The sequence below is a fragment of the Homalodisca vitripennis genome, chromosome 2 (genome assembly GCF_021130785.1).
Source record: "Homalodisca vitripennis isolate AUS2020 chromosome 2, UT_GWSS_2.1, whole genome shotgun sequence".
Classification (NCBI taxonomy): Eukaryota; Metazoa; Arthropoda; class Insecta; order Hemiptera; family Cicadellidae; genus Homalodisca; species Homalodisca vitripennis.
The window spans coordinates 181,698,709-181,721,726 of NC_060208.1; the positions used below are offsets into that span (position 1 = coordinate 181,698,709).

Here is a 23,018-nt window from a genome sequence, read left to right on the forward strand (position 1 = left end):
AGTGGCATTGGAAAGCAATAGTTTTATTAATGGTAATTTTGACATACCTTTAAGGTAGTGATGCGTGATTACGATATGTTGACATTTTTGAGATGATATAATTTTCAAATGAATTCATACGTTTTGCTGGCCACACTGCTGTTGCAACGGTTTGATATCAAGGTTCAGGCCTGGCTTCTTGAATCTCGTAGAAAAGGTGTGTTTTGGAAAGAACATAATTATATTTTCTTTTATACTCTATAAATATTATTCTACCTTCATATGCTACAAATTATGTTGTAAATAATCTTTCTATTCAAGCTACTGTATGCCTACTTCAGTTCTAGCAAAGGGGATCTTTTCATTGACTGGTTTAACTATACAAATGATAAAAAAATACAATAAGATAAAAAACATTAGATAAAATCATTTTCCTGAATATGTTCAGTCCATTTCTCATAAGAAATACCATGTTCACCATGTTTTAAATCAGGTTTGATATAAAAAGGTCGAACTTACTTTTATTACATTATTAATGATACTATATTTTTGCTGTACTTTAAAGAATGTTTAACTATTAACATGCAAACTATTAGTATATATATTAGTATGAATATTCTCTCAAGAATTAAATTGTATAAACGTATTTATGCAATGTTTAATATTATATTTCTTACTTTAATATTCAAATTACTGTTTCAATTTATATCTAAATGCATTAATTCAGTGATTCTATTTAACAGATTAAGTAAATGATAACTAAATTATGTGCATTTGTTTCGACATTTCGAATGAAAATTGTATTTGAACGGTTCTGACCGAAATATTTTGATTGTAACCTCTTGCCATGAAGCATATTTAATTGTTAATACACTAGGGTTCCCAAAAACCTCTCATTTCAACTGCTTTGTTGTAGTATTTATTGAGGAAAAGCAAGATTCGTTGGCAACCTATCTTACTATCTTCAAGATGACATTGGGAAATAAGTTTTGTTGTTATCCCTGTCATGCTAGCATCAAAGGAAGATTTGGAATACTCTGGCTTTATGGATAATTCTGTCATTAGCTCTTAGCATTGGGAGTACACTGGTAAACTATTGAAAATCCAACTTGAAAAATAAACCACTAGATTGATATTTGAAAAAGACTATGGGAAGTGAGAAAATAAAATAATTTTTCTGTTTGAAAGAATGGCAGTATATTGAATAATCTGATTTTTCTGTTCTGGTTTGAGTAATAGTTGCTCAAGTTCATTATTGAATATTTTAAGTAATCCAATATGCAGGCTGTTCTGTGATCGGTTTGATTATAGTATTTCAGCTGATAGTGTGTTAGTATCTGTCAACTGTTTAACAAAGTAGACTCTTAGAATCGTTCTTTCCATGCTGCTGTATATAATGTAATGTACTGAAGAAATAGCTATTTTCGAGTGAATTAAGCATCTTGTTGAAGGCTAAGATGATTGCAGAGTTGATGGAAAGTTGGAGCAAGTACCGGTACATATGATAGCTGGTAAAACTAAATTAGGAAAGTAAACTCAATCGTAACAGAAAATCCAATGTGAAAAATAACTAAATACTAAAATTGTGGCTAATGTTGCTAAAAAAATTGGGAACATAATTAATTCCAAAAATAAAGCTCTACTATAAATAAATATCATAAACTTCTTCACAATCCTCAAAATGTTGGAAATTTTTGCTGAATTTAAAAAATAATGATATTGAGTTATTGCTGAGTAATTTCCTTAAATTTATGTTGACAAACAGAAACTCAAGCACAAGTGACTTGAGGGTGGTCTTGAAAGTGACAGTTAAATGTATAAACAATATGCCACTATGAGTATCTACTGTTCCTATACTCTCCTGGATCAATCACTGTAATTGAGAAGCCAACTATTTGTTAGTGATCATTCAATCATTCCCACTTGCACCTGTTCCTTGTCTAACTCATCCTTGCCTTTGATATTATCAATTTCTTAAATTCCATTTGAGTATGCTTTCCAAGAGGCAGGATTTGATGTTATAATTTTTGACTAAGAGTGACAGGAGTCTTTCTTAAGACCCATGGTAAGACGTTAAGAAAAGCATGGTATGGCATGCTCTTATAAGGAATTCGACTTTACAACTATAACTCCACAAGAGTAAAATGGGAGTTTACTGAACACTTTTTAGTTGGTGTTAAAGATAACGATGATGACAACAACAAAATCACAGAATAAATTTTTAAACAAACTGAGTACAATCATGTGAAATTTTAACATATGGTGGTACAAGAAAAAAATTCTATTAACTTTAAATTTTGCCTGAAACTTCTACATAGACAAGAATAAGTTCTATTATGGTGCATGTCAATCCATGGGATTTGGGTGAGCATCATTGAAGCCAAGTAGGCTAGCACAATTTTTCTTTTGTCTGCCAATGGGATGTAATGAAATTCACATAAAACTTCTGCATGCAACTTCAGTGAAGCCTGTTAAGTGAAATGTGGTGTGGCATTCTCCTACCTTGTATGTACTGAAAAATGTTCAGAAAAATCCTTTTAAAGAATCTTTCATCTGGATTTTGAGAACCATTTGACAGAATCCGCTTGTATTACATGATGAGTACAAGTTCCTATTGTGACAATCAAAGTATTAAATTCTTATTTTAGCAAGTGATATTTTAAAACTTATACTAATTAGACATCTAAAAGGAAAGCAATAAATTATGCCATTTTACTTTAGTATGGTATGATCTTTATTCAGCATGTATACAGGTTTTGTTGGAAAATGTGACTCTTACTGATACACATCGCAACTGATCCACAGCATTAATGTCCTATTTACAAATAAATACTGACCTATCACTACACTACCTCACCGAACATAGCAAAATTAAGTTGGATCAGTAAGTACATTTTTAGTCTCAAAGTAACAAGTCTTTCTGAGGCTAAACAGAGTAGTCCACAGACAAAGTGAGTCTTAATTTCAGTTTACTTAACACACAACACAATTGTGTTTTGTGTTAATTTTTATGATAATTCGTGTTTTAGTGAAAATACAAGAAAATCACAATGCGACTCGCACACTATTACCATATGAAAAGTTAATTATACAGAAGCACCAGATTTTTTTAAAGGATAGGAAGATAATAAAATACAAAATCCAAAGTGGAATTCAGAACTTAAGATGGCTTGAATGATTTACAAGAGTTACAAATATTTAAGATAACACATCATTGCCTTCATCAATGTAAGCTTACTGATTTCCTATCCTTTTAAAATAAAATAAACACTAAAAATTTTAAAATTATCTAAAAAAGTTGTATTACTGACAAGTGGTGGTTTGAAAGAATAACACAATTGTTATAGATATTTTCTACTATTAAATAAGTTATTAATAAAATAATTAATTATTGTGAAAACGTCCATAGCTATCTTATTAATATAGTAATAAATACAGAATAAATATGAATGGCTAAAAAAGTTTTATAATTTTTCAAAAACAAGTTCAAAATTCACAAATTAAAAACATACAACTTCTTTTTTGTATACTTACAGTTCTTGAATATTCAAACAAAGTCAAATCATATTACTCTGTATAAATTGAATAACTAGTTGAAAAACACAGAAGAATATGGACATAACAGCATTTAACACATTAACTGCTAAAGAAATTATAACACATTAGGGATGCTAAAAAATTGTAGTGTATATTGCATAAAGGGCCAAAGGTCTCCGGTCAGAGATGGCAGTACCCGAGTGAGTCCAGCTCATCTCTGATCAGAGATGTTAGCAGTGAATGTATTAACTAACCACAAAATTAAAAGTGTTCATACAAAAATTCAATGATTGAGGAAAAAGTGATGTCTTTGGTATATTGAAATTGTGATTTCTTGCAACAAAGGTTTCATTATAAAAACTAAAACTTCTTCAAAGTACTTCTCATTTAGTGAAAGTGATAATTTCTATCTTATAACTATTTGTTAATAAAATGTGAATTACCATCACTTTATCAGCACAGTTATTGATCACCCAAACATCCACATATCTAGTGTTATAGAATCGCAGGCTAGAAATAACGTGACACTGATCTAGTTAGTGAACATAGCTAAACTGTTGTAAACTTTCACTTTTGAATTATTTGGCGTACCTACTGAGTTCTTGATTTGAGTGGAATAATTTTAAACGTTACAGTTAATCATACCAGATTAATAAATTATTGATTTTTTCTGCCTTCATTGTTGTTTTTATTTTGATGTAGTGTACAAACAAAAATGTCATTGCACTATGCAAGGTTATCATACTTTCCAAATAGATAACATTTTATACAAATATAATTATTTACTAGTGTCTGAAATCGCTATAATATTGATATTATTACTACACCTGCATGATACTAATAGTAATACGTCGAAAAACCAGAAAAACCATTTGAGTGACTATGGTATTAAAATCTATTAATATACTCTCCAATTCATTTCACATGAATCAATCAGAACCTACACAAAAAGACTTACTATGAATATAAACTGTGCTGATAATAACATCTCATTGGACACAAAATATAAAAACTTCCAAATCTGTATTGCAACTGAGTTTAGTATTCTACAAATGCTTTCATTAAACTCTATTTTATGATGTGATATGCATGCTATTATGATATTATGATTAATAATAAATAGTAAACAATCTAATTTTGGCAGTTTTATATATATTGTCTCATCTTTTACAAAATACAAATTCGTAGAGATTTATGTATTTAAAATTGGTGACTGGAAAATCTAAGCTCATCTACACTGAAATCACAGTAGATGTGATACAAAAATATAGCTAAAATATTCACTAGAATATACATGGCTTATTGTCAACATGAAGCAAAAAATAATAAGAATAATATCACGGTGAAAAGATACAAGAAATGGCTAATCAAACAGAGCTAAAGTTATGTCTGAATTCAATTGAGAATAATAACAAATTCATAAAATATGTAACAAATGAATAAACTATAAAACAACATAGATCCGATTCAAATTTATCAAATATCTGATATCAAGTTATTGTAAAATTTGTGTAAAGAAAAATTTTTTTAAAATTTGATTTTTCTAATACACTTTGTATTATGTACATAAAAAAACATAGTTCGCTTGGAAAAAAAGTGAAGAATTTCATACTGACTATTTCATTTGTAGTTTTTGAGGACAACAAAAATTAAGCATAAAAAGTGTACAAATATGTTATACTAAAATTTTTGGTGTGAAAAGTCTGAACTATTCCTTCAATTAACTTCTTAATGCATTAACTTGATTAAACTCTGACTCTATAACATTAAAATATACTAATACAAGTTGGTTTCATTTGTTAAGCCAACTAGTATTTACAGCAACATCAACTTTTTGTTTTGTTTACTATTACACGATGAATGAGAAATAACATTTTATAATAAAACAATATAAGACTTAACCACTAACATGTTATTTCTCATTCATAATGGAACAGTAAACAAACCAAAACATTGGTCTTACACTAAATGGTAGTCAGGTTAACAAACTCAGATTGGTTTATTGTATGCATATATAAAATAATAACCTATATGGATTATATTACAAGTTTCCTGAGTCTACTTGAGTAATCCAGAATATTACAAATGAACTGATGAATGATGGTTTACCGTTTTTTGTTTTCTTAATATAATAAGTTTTGCCTACACCAAAGCACTATAAAAAATAATACAACCTAGACATAACCTATTATATTAAGAAAAACTATAGCAGTTAGGAAATATATTGACTATTTACAGACTGATTTAGTAATAGAACAAATAATTATCAAAAAAGTCAGTTTCTTAGAAATTTGTTTATTGTTCATCAAGAGAGTAATAATCAATAAACAAACAATAAAGGTAAAATGGTAACTAGTTTCCAAAATCAGTCAAATACGGTAAGCTAAAGTACAGTAGATTAAAATTATTTTACCAAAAAGAATCAATAAAAAAACAGCTGTTGTATCCTGTTTCTCCCACCTCTCCAAAAGGAATACATAAACATTAAAAATAAACATATAATACAATAATAATAATACATATCATTTAAGCTAAATCCTCAAGTCAATAAATATCACAATTCACTGTTATTATTAAATAATTAATTAAAAAGTACAACTTTAAACAACAATAAGTATGGAAATTTAACACTCCTATAAACTTTCAGCTAACATATACACTAAAGTGAAGAAAAAAGATCTTTAGCCACTAGAAAAATTTGAAGTAAGTAAATAAATACACTAGAAAAGAAGAATTAAAATAAAAACAATACTGTACATTTTAACTCAAACGATCAAATTAGTTTTTTTATTATAACAGTTGGCTCTAAAAATATTATTTACCGCCTAACACTATATCAAGTTGGCATTTAGAAAAAGTTGAGGGGAATCAAATACTCGACTAGTTTATATACATATATACACGGTTTTTACAACACAAAATACAGATTAATTTTGAGCTTTTATAGCACACATTACCGGTAAAACAAAAGCAAGGTTGGTGGTGAAAGCTGTTAGCTGGAGGTGCAGGAGGGTCGAGAGGGGTGAAAGTTACTCGTTGTAGGTGCAGTGTTCGTCGATGACCTGGAACATAAAGGGATCAATTCTTGTGATTATTGAAACCAAATTAATAGTGTAAAATTATTGCAAACATATTCTCCCTTAGTATCATAGACATTGTATTTTGAATTTCTAGGTTACAAGATGGTTCTGAAATTTCTACATGGGGACATTGTTTAATTACATAATAATTCCATTGCATTTCTATCTTAAATCAAAACTAAGTATTCTACTCAAAAAGTTTTTGTGCAAAGCGGAGTTTTGTAATCTTTAACTTACTTTATTGAAGTGAAAATTAAATAAAGATCATACAACGTTTACTGAAAATGATAACGTTGAGTTTGCCTTTAAAAAGTTTGCGAAGATCTTAAAAATGAAAGTGCAATTTGACCAAAATTACTTTTTTTACACAACTGAGTATTCACTAAGTACATCTGCATGTCAAATCTGTATACAATGCATAAACATTTTAGCCAAGACCATATTTTTTATACAGTGGTACGGAAGCATTTATTGATGTTGGTATAAATGGATATTAGTACTGTGATAAGCTCAAGTGTGGTGTAGCGAGGAGTACAGAGTAGATTCAAGCGAATTACTGGAACTAGCTATTCCAAGTATAAGCCTTTATACTTTCCCCGCCCCCCTAGCATAGTGCCTGCCTACCTCAGTGTCACCTCAGGGTCCACATTGTGTGCATGTGCCTTATTCAATTTAAGAGTGTCACGTTAGTCGTTGTTGTTAACAGTGTAGTTAACCTAGCACATTATCAGTACTTGTAATTTAGGAATTATTGATAATTATCGTACGTATACAGTGCCAATTTAAATATGTACTTATTATTTAACTAAATTTCCTAATTCATTATTTCGAGATTTTACGGTAGAGGTGGTTTAAATTGTATTTTGAACAATCCATTTTACAACACTTATTATTAGTAATCCAAATAGTACCTTTTTTTAATATAAGTAAAAGGTACATAGCTTATTTGATGGAGGTCATTTTAGAATCTAGAAAAAAGGTTAAAAATTTACTTGTAAGCCACTTTCCTGTAATTCTACAAATTCCTTAAAATACAATGTAAAATTTTAGCTTATCTTTAGGAAATAAACATTTATGAAGACTATACAATTTCCCTCCTTTTACTCTGCATCATTAATTGCATAAACATGTTAGTGATGTTTCTCAGAACTTTTCAATTTGATTTATAAGATTGTACAAAGTTACTATTTGCCTGAAGCATTTTCTATAGGTTATCTAAAAAAAAGTTGCACACTACAAAATACAAATACTCCATGTTGACATACTGTATTTTTTACACTTTAGCAATCCTCTTATTATAAAATAATATTTTCTGTAAATTCGGTTAACTTAGGTTGTGCATAAAAGCAAAAAGTATGACTATGAAATTACTTGGATAGAATCGGACTTCCGAACACAAAAACAAAAAAACAGGACTCATTCATGGATCAGCCAAGGAAACATTTCAAGATATATTAGATTCAATAAGTTGATTATTAAATAGGCTCAGGGTGTGTCAGAACCTTAATTGGGAATTGAAAAAAAAATCATGAACAATTTGAAAATTACACAAATTAAAAAAATATAGATAGATACATCCTTGCTGTCACATATCGCCTAGTAACCCACCTGTTATGCCTGAGATGACTTCGGACGAGATGACCAGCAGCTAGGGCTGACATGAGAGACAATTCACCTGCCAGTACAGTTCCACACACAATCCTGGCCAACATGTTGGCATTTTCCCCTGGACAGTTTTCATTGGGTCCTGAAACAGTGGATTTATTACTCCTCACAATATTCACTGCACACATCCTGAATACTACATTGCAATAGGAGAAAATTAAACTGCCTAAATAATCTAAAACTGACCTCTTAGTAATCAGAAGAAAAATTAAATAATAGTCAAAGATTAAGGTGATCAAAGAAGATCAAAGAAAGATCCTACTTTCACAAAATCTAGCTGAATATTTTGAATTAAAAATTCCATTTGAGTTATTATTCAACTAAAAAATGTATTTGGAATTATTTCCAAAAAGTCTGATGAATTTTACCAAAGGAAATGTAATTTTAAATTTGCATCTGTGATTGAGTACACACTCAAAAATTTCACAAATAAATTTAAAACCAACTTTTATTGTACTTAACCTTTTTAAATACTACTAAAGTTGAAGAATGTATATAAATAGCAGATTATTAAAGACATGTAAACCAAGATTTTTATATTACCTAATGTACATTTCACACTAACAAGTTGAATACTAGGTTACATTTTGCAAGTTTCTTTTACAAGTTCAAATATTCTTAACATTTATATAATCTAATTTACTAACTGTAACATTAAAATGTTATGTAATTGCACAATAGTGGTATAATTTTAAGTATTTCAACTATTTATTAGTAAGAATACAGAAGAAATTTAGAAACTCATATTTCAGTGTATAAATGATGTGATTCTTCTAACTGTGAATATTTCTATTCCAATCCAATGGCAGTCTGCGCTAAAACAACATTGACAATGTACTGTATCTGTCTTATTTTAACTCCAATCATGCTATGACACAGCCAGTCAAATGGTATGATACAACAATGAGCAGTAGTCAACTGCGCACCTCTTCCTCTAACACCTCATTCATTGTCAAGTCTCTGACAAAAATACAAGCATTACAAGTTTAGTTAAAATGCCTTGAGCGAAGTGTTACTCAATTATTGCAAGTGAAAGAGTTAAACAGAGCACAAATTTCTTGAAGAATTTCCTGAGTATATATGATGAAAACTTTGAGTGATGGTGTAGTGTGTGAGTGGTGCAGAGAATTTACAGATGGATAAGTTCATATTCATTACAAAGGAGGCCAAGGACGCATGTCTGTTACAAAAAAACCTCATTGAACGAACTTATGAAAGAGTTAAATGCAAGCAGAGGTTTACCATCAGTAACTTGTCTATTAAATTTCCTGAAATTTCAAGATCAGCCTTCTACACTATCATAACGAAATACTAAAGCTACAAGAAAATTTCACTGGATATATTCCAAAGATCTCCAATGATCTTATCAACGAATGGAAGCAGCATCATCGTTTCTTAACAGTTATGAAGCTGATGGTGAAGAATTTTTGAAAAAATGGGACAAGACTTAGGTTCTTTATGAAACTAAAAAACAGATACAAAAATAGCTGCATTCAAATACATCAAACAAACCCAAAAAATTTAAAAAACCTTCAACAACCAAAAGACCATGGGTACCATGTTTTGGTACCATAAAGGTGTTGTGCTTGTGGAATTCTTACAGCCAGAGGCCACAACCAATGCAGAAGGCTACTGTGAAATACTACGATGCCATTGAAAACAAAAGAAGTAAAATGCTCACTTCTAGAATTGTCCTTATTCACGACAATGGCTGTTCTCACAGTGCTGCTCAGACGAAAAGGCTTCTTGATAGATTTCAAAGGACATTTTTTATCTTCTATCCTACAATCCTAACCTAGCACCGAGACTTCCATCTGTTAGGCTAGGAGGGCAGAGCTTCAGATTTGACGATGCACTTTGAAACGCTGTGGAAACCCATCTTAAGTCTCTAGTAGCAATTTTCTATTAGAAATTTATTGGAAAGCTTGTTCCCAGATATGACAAACATCTGAATTTAAATGGCAATTACGTTGAAAAGTAACCATGTAAGCTCTATGAATTAAGCTCCATTTCACCTTCCACTAATTACAGCATCTGAAATCTGATGCAGTCACAGACTTCACTCCTAGAATCTGGAGTCAGTATCAATCTAAAGAGATCAGAAACAAAAGTCAGTGAAGGAAAAGCTCCACATAAACTACAAAATCAAGTGTAATCTAGATGAAGAGGAATTCTCTTTGTCTCATCAGATGCAAAATTGATCAATTCCAGACGTCAAGTCTGTGACAGTATCTGATTTCAGATACTTTACTATGTGGAAGGTGAAATGAAGCTTAAATCAACATTCACATTGAATCAATCCTATAAAACCTAATTTTCACCCAGGTCTGTTTCCTAAAGTACCAAACCATGAAGGATTTACACTAAAATCCTGGATTTTAAAACAAAAATTGTGTAAAGAGAATCAAATCAAAGAAATTTTACTAGGAAATTAAGTGCACATATTGGTCTTTGGTCTCTTATGTTTTTAGGATTCGTTTAAATCAAATCTCTATATAATACATCTGGTATTTTAAAATATTACAAAAAAAATGCTAAAATGTCAATAAAAAACTGACCTTTGACACCCAACATGTCCAGACATGCGGCTTGAGCTGGCAGCTGAGTTCCACCCCCCACTGTACCAATCTCTATCGATGGCATCGTACACGAGATGTACAGATCTTCGCCTTCTCCCCACGGCTCCATCAGCGTCATGCAGTTGCTACTCGATACCACTTGGGCAGGGTCCTGTTGATAGAATACTACACTTATATTGTTCAAAAAATCATAAAAACCAAATAATGGTATTTGAATAGAACTGAAACTTCCTCTGTCAACATCATCACTGTCTAAAAATGCATCACATTTGAAAGAGGACATTAAAATGTGTTGTGTCTTTTGAATCTTACAAAAAAGGTTTTACTGGTTTAAAAAACACATTTTTTAATATGGGCAAAAGTGGAAGAAAGCCTAATATTATTTTATTACATCAGGTGTTATAAAAGTGTTCATATCGTTGAGCTTATGAAATACTTTCATATGAATTTTCCTGATTTTGATGGAACTTTCCTTATTGCATAAGTCAGATTTGAACACTTAAGTTCCATAAAAAGTTAGGTTATTTACCACATTTGATATTAAATATAAACATGTGACAGCAACATATTAACTACAGATAAATTGTATACGTGAATAAATAACATTCTAGAGTTCGTTGTTTATACCTATTAAAAATGTTTGTTTTTAATAATTTTTCATTATTAGCTAAAACTTAGCATAATACTTCAAATACAATTTGAATAAAAGACACTGTAATCATTAGCTCTATAAATATTTTTAATTATTACAATCAATACCATATTATAATTTATAGTAAAATAAATTACCGTCTGCAATTTATTATTAAAATATTTGAAAAATTATATGCCCATAATTTTGTTATACATAGAAATATATATGTTTACTAAAGTAATCTTTCTAGTCTTTTTCAAGCAAGATATAGGAAAGCTAAATTTTATCAATATGTTAGTTAAAATGGAACATTGAAAACAATTAATTATCATACCTGACCAGTGGCGATGAAGATGGCAGTGACAATGTTAGCTGCATGAGCGTTAAAGCCTCCTATACTTCCGGCAACAGCCGAGCCAATCATGTTTTTACTGATGTTGACATCAATCAACGCTGGAACTGAGGTCTTGAGTACTGAGGTCACAATGTGGCCGGGTACCACCGCCTCACACACCACCGACTTCCCTCTGCCTTCAATCCTGCAATAAATATCAGAGGCTGAGCCAATCATGTTTTTAGTGATGTTGACATCAATTAACGCTAACTGAGGTCTTGAGTACTGATGTCACAATGTGGCCGGGTACCACCGCCTCACACACCACCGACTTCCCTCTGCCTTCAATCCTGCAATAAATATCAGAGGCTGAGCCAATCATGTTTTTAGTGATGTTGACATCAATTAACGCTGGAACTGAGGTCTTGAGTACTGAGGTCAGAATGTGGCCGGGTACCACCGCCTCACACACCACTGACTTGCCTCTACCTTCAATCCTGCAATAAATATCAGAGGCTGAGCCAATCATGTTTTTACTGATGTTGACATCAATCAACGCTGGAACTGAGGTCTTGAGTACTGAGGTCACAATGTGGCCGGGTACCACCGCCTCACACACCACTGACTTGCCTCTGCCTTCGTTACTGCAATAAATATCACAGAAGCTGAGCCAATAATTTCCTTGCTGTATGTTATACAATACCACACGTGTACGACTTGTGTTTCTTACATGTAACCTCTCTGATGTTATTATCACACCTTATTAACACTAAAATTTGCCAACAACACTTTTTGTCTGACTGGTCTTTATTTAATTATTATTGGATGATTAAAAATATATATATAAAACCCAAGAACAATTGCTAATTTTTAGAACTTTTAGTACTGTAAACACATTTAAGGATAGGGTTTCCTTACAAGATCTACACTACAAAGTGGATTTTAAACCAATGTTAGGTATTGATATGAGAGCACTCACTACACAATGGAGTTACTCTCCATTTCACAGTTTAAAATAGTAATTTAGGGAACTCATATAACTCTGCTGTACACTTTAACTATTCAGATACAGTAATTTACTTTGCTGAATAAATTATTTATACAAAGTCTTAAAATCTATAGCCTAAGTATTTTTAGTTTCAAATTTAGCAATTTTTGCTAAACAATGAATAATTTTTATAATTACTTTGAGTAAACTTAGGGATTTTATTAATATTTTTTCTTTTTATAAATTAATTCTATGAAGAACCAGTATATTACCAATTGACAGCAGCTGGTTTCTTGTCAGAGCAGAAGTTTCCGCTTAGGCTGAGTACCTCCATGTCTGAGAAATGCTGTTGAACAGTCTTCAGTGACATCTCAGTCCCCTGCAATAAAATTTTGGTTTAGTAATTTACTCATAAACAAAAAAATATCTTATTTTAAAACATTTTAGGGATAGAACAAGTGTTAGGGAATAAATCAAGCCTGATTTATTTTTCCTTTTTCTAATTTGCCACTAAAAGAATCAATAACTTCTATACCACATGTACAATAAATTACTATATAGAATAGTTACAACAAAACAATCATAATAAACGGTCGCTATATAATGTTCCCTAATTTTAATAGAAGACTCAATCATTAGACAAGACAAATGACTTTATACTGTACAAAGCGCAAATTAGGGCCATAAGGTCCTGTCTTACAATTAACCCTAATACAATAATACTTCTTAAGTCACATAAAACTGCTAAATTTGAAAAATAAAATTATGTAACAAAGGTATCTTTAAAAATATAATAAGAATACACTTATTAGCACTCCATCCGTCCTCCCAGACCTACCCCAACTAAACCATCAGGTTTTGCTTCAATCTCAGCAAGAGTTGTGCGGAAACAATTGAAACAATACAGAAGGCCTTTGGGGATGAAAGTATGGGCTACAACAAAGAAAAAAGAATGGCACAGGTGGTATAAAAATTGCCACATATCTGTTGACATTGACCACTCGTTCTGGCTGACCTTCACTGACAACTCAGAAAATATCGAGTGTGTGCAATTGAAGGTGATTGTTGATTGACTGTTCGTAAACTAGAAAATGATCTCGGAATACAAAAAACTACTGGTTTGAAAATGTTGAGTAAGATTTTGGAAAAGACTTACGTGTGAACGAATTTCATTCTGAAATTGCTCACAACCCAGCAGAAAGACATTTGCTGTGAAAACGTTTTGGACAACTTGAAAACGGTCAGTGATGATGTCCTTAAGAAGATTATTACTGGTGATGAGTCATGGGTTTACGGTTACGATACTGAAACTACACACCAATCTTCACAGTCGAAGAGTTCAGGCAAGCAACGGCTGGAAAGAGCATGTCAAAGTCGTAGCCATGTCAAGTCAATGCTGATTATTTTTTTCTATTGTGAAGATGTTTGATGTTTTACATTACGAATTTACTCCAAAAGGTCACATGGTCAACAACTAATATTGTGTTACAGTCTAGAAAAGATTGCATGATGCCGTGAGAAGAAAACTACCGTGTTTCTGACTGGTCATGCGGTGATTGGCTTCTTCACCATGATAACGTGGCAGCACATTCATTGAATCTTGTGCAGCAATTTTTGCCAAACACAAGATTTCACAACTATGCCAGCCTCAAACATCTTTGTTTATGGTTTAAAATAGCATGTCAGAAATGTTTTATAACTAATAATAATATATATATATATATATAAATTATAACAGTCATAAAATGTAATGTATATAAACGTATCATTGCAAGCCTGGGTTGTGGCAAATAAACTTCGCATGAATATAGAATATTAGTTTCTTGTGATAAAATTAGAATTTAAATTATTAATTACGATTAATTACGAAATGCTAAGCTTGCGATTATATATTGGTACTATAATTGACTTTGGCTAACTTTATGTTCAGATTCTGTTTTGAATCTGTTTTTAGAACAATCATTGCCTTGTTTAAGCTCATTAATTCTGTAACTAAAACAGAATGGTATCCAGTAGTACCTTGGAGAGCATGTTCATGCCCATAGCGTCACCAGTGGTAGCCACAAAACGGATGAACAGCAGCCGGCCGGCAATCCGAACATGCAGTTTGGTTAGCCGAGCATACCGGCTGGTCGAGTCGAAACTATCTTTCATCGTCTGGAAGTTCTCAGGCGACTGCATCCACAGCATGGCTTCACTGTATTAAAAAAAGACACTAGTTTGAGGTTTATATTTAGCACACAATAAAAGTTTATTTAGAAATTATATTAAAGGATACCACTGTAAACATTTTAGTAACATTCTAAATAATAAGACATATAAAAATTATCAATACTTCATATTTTCACAATGCCAGCCAACAATCATTCCAGATCCTAAGGTCACTAGGATCTCAGTTACTGATCCTCAACAAGAGTGTTTTCGTACCTGGCTCTAGTCATAGAGGGGAACCGGACAACAGGACCGCGGGTCATGCCATCCGCCACCACTCTGCTGCTGACCCCACAATGCAGAAGAGCCCGGGTCCCTCGATTGGTGGAAGCTACTAAACAGCCCTCTGTCGTGGCCAGGGGCACTTGTACCAGTCTGCCATCCAGCAATAGGGGCCCAGCAATACCCACCGGCACTGGCACGTAGCCTATTACGTTCTCACAGCAGGCTCCCAGCACCTAAACATTATAAAAGATACATTCAAGTCCTTGAACAATCTAGAGATAGGTAGTAATTGAAACTATTCCATGTAGTTGGTACATTGTAGTTAGTACATCAAGTACTAATTACATTGTTTTTAACCATTTCTTGAACATAGTAAACAATGTTAAAAATAAGCACATTTTACTAATCTAAAAAGGTCATTAATGGATTTAAAAAATTCGTGAATCCCTAGATTGTTATACAAAATTATTAAAGAACAACATTACCTTGGAGTAGTCATAGTTGCGGTAGGGTAGTTGTGTGAGGGCATCTGTGAAGTCACCAGACTGTCCCACTATTTGCCGTCGGATGCCAACCCCCCGCTCGGGGTCATCCACCGCCTTCTCTATCTGGTAAGTGGGGATATAACTGGCTCTGACCAGTGCCCTCACTTCGGCATCACACAGAGATCCGGCTGAACCCTGCCACCAAGAGGACATTATAAAACTGTTGTTTCTGTAGTTTAAGTATCATAAACATATTTGACTTTTATAACCTGCCTCATGTAATTAAAACAAAAACTCAGAATTTTACAATTTTTTATACAGATTACAAGTATACTTACTAATACATTAAAATAGAAAATTAAAATATTTAATTTCTCATGTTATACGACTAAGTATTTTTATAATTAAAAATTTTTTGAGAGTGTAAAGTCTTTATTAACTATACCTTTTCCTTGTAAATAGCCACACACTCCTCGAGAGGTCTAGGGTGGACCTCCTCTTCCTCCTGGAGGTCACCAGTCTGCACTGCCCTGTCATATCGTGGGACTTGCTCCACACTACCATCTGTCTGTACAGGTTTATCCGCACGACCCGCCGGCCCCCCACTCTCCACCTCTGTCTGGCAAGCCTTGTCGTGTGGTGCAGAGGACACACCAGTGGTTTGCACACTCTGTTCCCGTAGTGTCACCTCTTCTTGAACACCAGCAGCAAAAGCATTAAGGTGACTGATCTGGTTTCGTAACCCGTCCACAGCCCCTGTGCCTGCAAATATACCGTTTTACATTACCGATCACAATTTACAGAAATCAACAACCAAGAGCATTGTGCGGTGAGTGTGACAACATTAGACACTGTACTGGTCAGTATCAAAGCATTTAAACTTGAAATTAAGTTTAAATTAAAATTATTGGTTATACCACCATACTAAAATATTGATTGAAATACTGGCCTTCATGGTGTTATTATTGGAAACAACAACCTTGAAGAAATGGTCTATTAAGTGATATATTTTAAAAACATCTTTTAAAATAATAATGTTACTGCACATTCACTAGAGAAAATGACACAAAACATAATGGGAAAAAATTCACACCACAATATTGTTATGAACATTTTTTATAATGCACTAAATCAGCCAGAACCAATTAAATTACACTTATTAATTCATAATGAACAGATGACATATGAACAAATCTTTAGATACAGATAACTTGGTTACAAAAATAATATAAAAACATTCAGTTCATAATCATCTGGATTAGTTAGCAACATGGATTTTTAAGTGGTGCAGTGTTTAATATTGGGCAGTCCAAATGAAAGGACATCTGCTAATTGGCATTTAAGGGACAAAAATAAACAACGGATATAAGTTGAATGGCAGTTGGAGAGTTAAATTTTTCTCCAGTAAAGTAACTGTAAAACATCTAAATATAAATAATTACGACTTTGAAGAGGGCCAAGTTTTCAATGGACCTTAACCCTTTGGCTGCTATGCAATCATATATTGTTTTTTGGTATTCTTATTCTTTTTTGTTATTGGTAAGTTAGCCTTTGTTCCAAAAAATGCTATGGAACGATATTGTGTTGTTGCAAATTGTTTTTTCAGCACTAACTACTACGCTATTTACACACCGATTACCGTAAATGACAAGTATATAAGTGTACTTTTCCTTAAAAATAATAACACTTATATTTGCTGTTTTTTTTATAGTACACTAACACAAAAACAGCTGTGATCTAGATAGCACAGAGTGTTGTGTGTTCTGCGCAGTTGGAGCAGACAGCTGACAGCTGTTATTGTTATGTTTGTTCTGATGTTTATTGTTTCTTGTTTGTATGGTTATGAGACATTGTTTATGAGCAAGTTTTATTTTATAGTTGGTGTTTTATAGATTTTGTGAATTATGGGTGATCAAAATCAATCTAAATCCCCAGTTAGTGAGAACACATTATCTTCTAGATTTTGCTAGAGAATCGGGGCTGAACATCCATTTAGATAATAGCGATGACAATGAAACTGATGACCAATCCTCTTCTGAAGAACCTTTATCTTTTGATTTTGTGGATGATACAGATGAAGATCCCACATTTGATCCTGAAATTCCTGGCCCATCAACAGGTAAGAGGGCTGGACTTTTTCCTGACATCCGAAATGATTGTCCTGACTTAAGCCTATCATCAGACTTAGTGGAAGGCCTACACAACCGACTAGCCAACTAGGCCTTCTGGTGGTAGAGGTATAAGAGGTGGTATGGTAAGGCGTAGGCCTATGGGTAACAGAATATGTTTGGGAAGCGGTAGGCCTAACATTGTTTCTCAGCAAAATGCAGAGGATAGCAGCAGCTGGGACGAGGTTGAGGAAGAGGACGATGAAGGATACCCTCACCAGTTCCAATATTCAGAACTAAATGGACCAAAACATTGCCCTCCCCAATATTCAAGACCCATTGAATATTTTAAACGTTTTTTTATACTGATCCAGTTTCTTGACACTGAGTGTTACACGAGGGTGTTTTTTGTTTATTTTTAATTACATAAGTAAAAAACTATATTTTTGGATGATAATTTCAGTAAGTACTCAAAACAACATGTAATTTTAGGTGAAAATATAGTTTAAAAAATTAAAGGTAATTTTAATTATGTTTTTCTGTGTCAAAGTTGGACAAAAATAAATAAATAAAAGAAAATTGTTTTATTTATTTATTTGTTTACATAATTTTGTATTTTTCAAAATGTTTTATACACATTTTGAAAAATTGTTATAATATATTTTATTTTTTTAAACACATATTTATTTTATTTACATATATTATATTACAAAACAAAACAAAAATTAATGAAATTAGTTGAAATATGAGGAACTTAAGATTTTTTTTTATGAAAACTGCAAATTCACCATTTTAAGCTTTGCACTTTTGGGATAAAATACGACAAAAACCTTAGCACTTTAAGGTTAACATGTCAAAAAATTCTTAGCGGCCAAAGGGTTAATGGATTAACATACCAGTTCGAGATGTTCTGTTACAGCCTTTATACAGTACATTTTTCAAATTACAACAGGATTTTATAAAATAGAGTACACTTTTTGTTTTTAAATCTTTAACTAGGTGAATACCATAACCTAAAACATAATAAATCTTTATCAAAAGATAAAATGTGTGGAAATACAAATTTAATTCATCAAAACATATAATAAAGTTCATAGTTAGTAATTGAATCATCACAACGATCTTCTCCTCTTCCCCTTTTGGTAATTTTTAAAACACATTTTCATTTAAAATATTCCATGTTGCAAGAAACTTATTGCTCTTTACAACATACTACCCATAATCCATGATATTAAAGTAAGACTTTGTCCTCCTTACCAACATAACAAAATATTACAATTTAAAGAGCAGTTTATATACTTAAAATACAACTTAAACAAATTCAACTATTAAGTTCACTCATGCATAGCAAAACACAGAATAAGAACTCACATTCATTGTGTCGCTCTTGCTTGCTAGTTGCAGAGGACATGAGTATCTGTTCCGTCAGTTCTTCTTTGTCTTCAAAAAATATGAATTTGACTGTGAGAGCCAGAAGGAGGATCAGGATGACAATATGATCGGCACTGCCAGTCACCCACCTACAGACATGGACAATCAACAAACGTATGTTAATATTTTATGATATTTATTGGGGAGTTAGGAAAGCAAGTAACTCTACTATAGTTGAGGTCCAGAAGTTCTTTTTGACATATTAAAAATTTTGGTTTAGGAGATAATTATTACATCCTTTCTAACCAAGCCCCTGTATGTGGTACCTGATAAATTGTCCTTGGATGACGTCCTCGGTTCTATTGGAGCTGATATTGTCTGCCACCAGAGGCAGCACTGTGCTCTCCTCACTCACACTTCGTAGCGCCCACCGACTGCAAACATGAACAGCGTGAATAATTTTACATATTTACATAGTTATACCTAAGTTATATACATAATTATACATAGTTATTGTAAAATGATTCATACATAATTATAAATAATTCATACATAATTCATAAATAATTATATAATAGCAACAGCATGCTTGTGCCAACCTCATTCCAACTCAACACTGCATGTGGAGGTAATTAAAACTAAGCTCAATGTTCAATCACACGTTATTTACAAAAAAGTACAATTTACCTGACTATGAATATAACACCTTCATGATGCCTTCATTAAATTCTGACTTTAAAAATTCTTTAACAAAAAATTATTACAGTATACAAAGAGAACTAGAGCATAATGCAATGACAAGCAAGAAATACAAATTAAAGTTAGTGCCAAATTGTACCAAACAGAATACTCAATTTCTGTTTTTTCAATTGTACACTATCTCAATTGCTCTTTTCACTGTAATAAGGTCGATAAAGTCCTCTGAAAATCCTAGATTAGATTGAATATGAACTAGACTTTCTAATAAAACTCTGGTAACACACAACCACTTGCCATGGAATCAGAGCTCGGATTGTAAGATTTAATGCGGTGTATGGTATCAACACTGCCAAGCATCAGTACATGTTGTTCCAGGGTTGATACAATTGGTATAAAATAAAATATGAGTGAATGTTGTTAATCCCAGAGGTGTAAAACTGTGTGGTGCTAGGTATTATTAAAGAAAAACTGTAAAAAATCATTTCCTTTACCAATGTCAGATACTAATTATCATAACAGTTCACCCTCACAAACAAATAAACAGATCATGGGAACGATCACCGTACATCATAGGCACATTGTACAATGGTTCACACACTCTATATTGCAGCATTTGATGACTTTTGGAATACCCTGAGCCTGCTTGTTGAGTCTTTATGCACCTGACCGTTCTCATTACATGTGGTTTGTTAAATTCATCAAGCCTTAATGTTGTGGTACAAGGCTTCTATCACTTTGTACATAAAGTCTGTTGTGTACTCAATCCACCCAATGTTTCAACGAGAGTGTATTGTCTATGCACCTTTGTCTGTTTTAGTAATGTCATGATATTTTTATATAGTCTATTGCTTAAGTGAGTTTTGAAGTTTATTTAAACTTTTATTAATTCTGGAATTTAGACCTAGCATACTATATACTGCTATGAACTGACTGAAGTTTCTGAAATGTAGGTTTAGGTGAACATTTGCCTATTTCAAATTTTCCTATTACTAGAATGTTCGCAGAATTTACTGCTATGAATGGATAGAAGTTTTAATTACCAGTCATATATATATATATATATATTCACAATATTGTTAAATTATGTATATATATATATATATACATAATTTAGTCTAGTGCCTACATAGCTAACATTATGGTGAATCTCAATTTGGTGTTCCATAAGATGTGTTTCAGAACCTAATTCTGGCCTACAGAACCTAATGATTAAGTGTAGAAGATCAGAACTTAGAAGCAAAACAAAAACTTAATTGTGATAGCAATTGTATGATTGTTAAATACTAACAGAGGCAGAAGTTGAGTGTGGACGCCCCAACTAATGTTGACTAACGTTATCAAAATTAATTTTAATAATTCGTTGGTATCATATTAGTTTATTTTTTTGGTGCTTCAAACCTACCAATGAATTTTGTTTTTAATAATTATATTATAAAACTTTTAATACGTTCACGATGATGTGTACCTGATCGGGTACACACCAGGCTTTTGTACACTGTTGTGCGCCCGATGGGGTATACAGTGCTATGCATTTCCTTATTGTGTTTTTATTGTTTGCCTGTCTTGGTTGTGTGTTAAACTTGATTCCTTAATTGCTTAATTTTTTAGGTAGCTCTTGTGGTACACAGAGAAACAATGAAAAACCATATTGAAATAAGTTTTTGTGCAAATTTGCAAGGTCTACAGACTTTTCTTGTTAAACTTTGACGTTTAACGCAAGAAAAGAATATTACTGTTTTTTGACATTATTATTGAAAAATATGACGACATTTAAAAAAGTCCAGAAATTATCCATTGTTATAGCCATATTAAATATAAAATTGAAAAACTTTTCATGATTATTAATTTTCAAGTTTATATCTCTCCATCATGACTAAATCAGTGAATGTTTTCTAAAAAATGTTACTGAAGTAATTAAAACTGTCTTTGAGCTAGCTAATAAAATGCTTGCTCAGGGGGAGGTATAGTATGTTGTTAGCCATAAACAAAATTGTTTGAAGTTTTGTAAGTTAATTTTCAGTATTAAGGAGACCAAATATATTTTGGACCAAAAATACAAAACTATTTAGTAACAAACCTTTCAAGAGAATTTTATTCATATTGATCAATTGGATGTCGTTATTCCCACAAATAGAATGAATTCTTATGCATAAATCATACTCTAGAAACTACAATCAAATAAAGTTTTTGTAATATTAAAAAAAAATAAAGACTATTGAATACTGAAGTATATTAAAGATGACTACATAATTCATTATATAATAAAATTGCTACTATAAATTACAAAACACCAACCAAGAACGCTTAGTTAGTTACTCACGTAGTTAGATACACATTTATTACAGAATAGCACTATCAATCACTTGAAAGTTTTGGAGAATCCAAGAGAAGAGTACATCGTGAATGTCAATATAACACTGGAAACACCGGGAACGAACAACACAAAATAAGAAAGGATCTATTTAAATAAACATTAGACATCAGACAATGTGAGGCCAGACAAAGGATCTACTGGGTGAGAACCCACAGATAAACACTTGAATAGGCCTCATTCAAAATAGGACTTGAAATAGAAGAAAACTTCAGAGCGTACTGAGAATAGTAGTCTCTTTGGTTTGGTAATTCTTGTCAGCTGACTTTGTGACTAAGTTGTTTATTTTTTGGAATTTTAATGTTGTATTGATAATTATTAAAAAATATCATTATAAATAAATCCAAGTGTTACTAATGTAAATTATATTTAAATATAAATATTTAATTTCATATGTATACAATATTGATAATATTTCAGTTTAGATAAAAAAAGAGTCATTGGAAAAAAAATATTTATAATTTTTACGCAGATGCTATATCATGTACGAAAATGTAATTTAAATCTAGATTGACTTCAATGTATGTAATCTATAGAAACTAAATATTTCTCTGACCATTTCTTGCATATCACATTCATCTTCTCCTCAGTCATCGTTCCCCATACCTTTCTCCACAGACTACATGATAAAACTATGTGGTATTTAACGACTGCATAAAACATTTTGCACATTGTTATCAATATGCTCCTACGCAGATTTCTCATCAGCTATATAACTGTCTAGACAAAGAATACCAGTTGCTGTATGTCCG

At 32.0% G+C, this 23,018-nt stretch overlaps 1 protein-coding gene across 3 annotated transcripts in view; it reads right to left on the bottom strand.

The window, feature by feature from the left end:
- Window positions 1-2,689: 2,689 nt before the first annotated feature.
- LOC124355125 (3-hydroxy-3-methylglutaryl-coenzyme A reductase) overlaps window positions 2,690-23,018 on the bottom strand; it is a 95,017-nt gene continuing 74,688 nt past the window's right edge. For 2 of the 3 annotated variants that reach the window (XM_046806088.1, XM_046806089.1), the window contains exons 8-18: window positions 19,523-19,630; window positions 19,197-19,345; window positions 16,163-16,479; window positions 15,718-15,912; window positions 15,224-15,465; window positions 14,816-14,993; window positions 13,069-13,175; window positions 11,809-12,013; window positions 10,820-10,991; window positions 8,205-8,343; window positions 2,690-6,578 (exon numbers count right to left, since the gene is read on the bottom strand). In XM_046806088.1, coding sequence (XP_046662044.1) covers window positions 6,509-6,578; window positions 8,205-8,343; window positions 10,820-10,991; window positions 11,809-12,013; window positions 13,069-13,175; window positions 14,816-14,993; window positions 15,224-15,465; window positions 15,718-15,912; window positions 16,163-16,479; window positions 19,197-19,345; window positions 19,523-19,630 — 1,882 coding nt within the window. In that variant the 3' untranslated portion in view covers window positions 2,690-6,508. Of the gene's footprint in view, window positions 6,579-8,204; window positions 8,344-10,819; window positions 10,992-11,808; window positions 12,014-12,049; window positions 12,159-13,068; window positions 13,176-14,815; window positions 14,994-15,223; window positions 15,466-15,717; window positions 15,913-16,162; window positions 16,480-19,196; window positions 19,346-19,522; window positions 19,631-23,018 lie in introns of those variants that run through there. The other variant, XM_046806090.1, reaches the window with a different exon arrangement.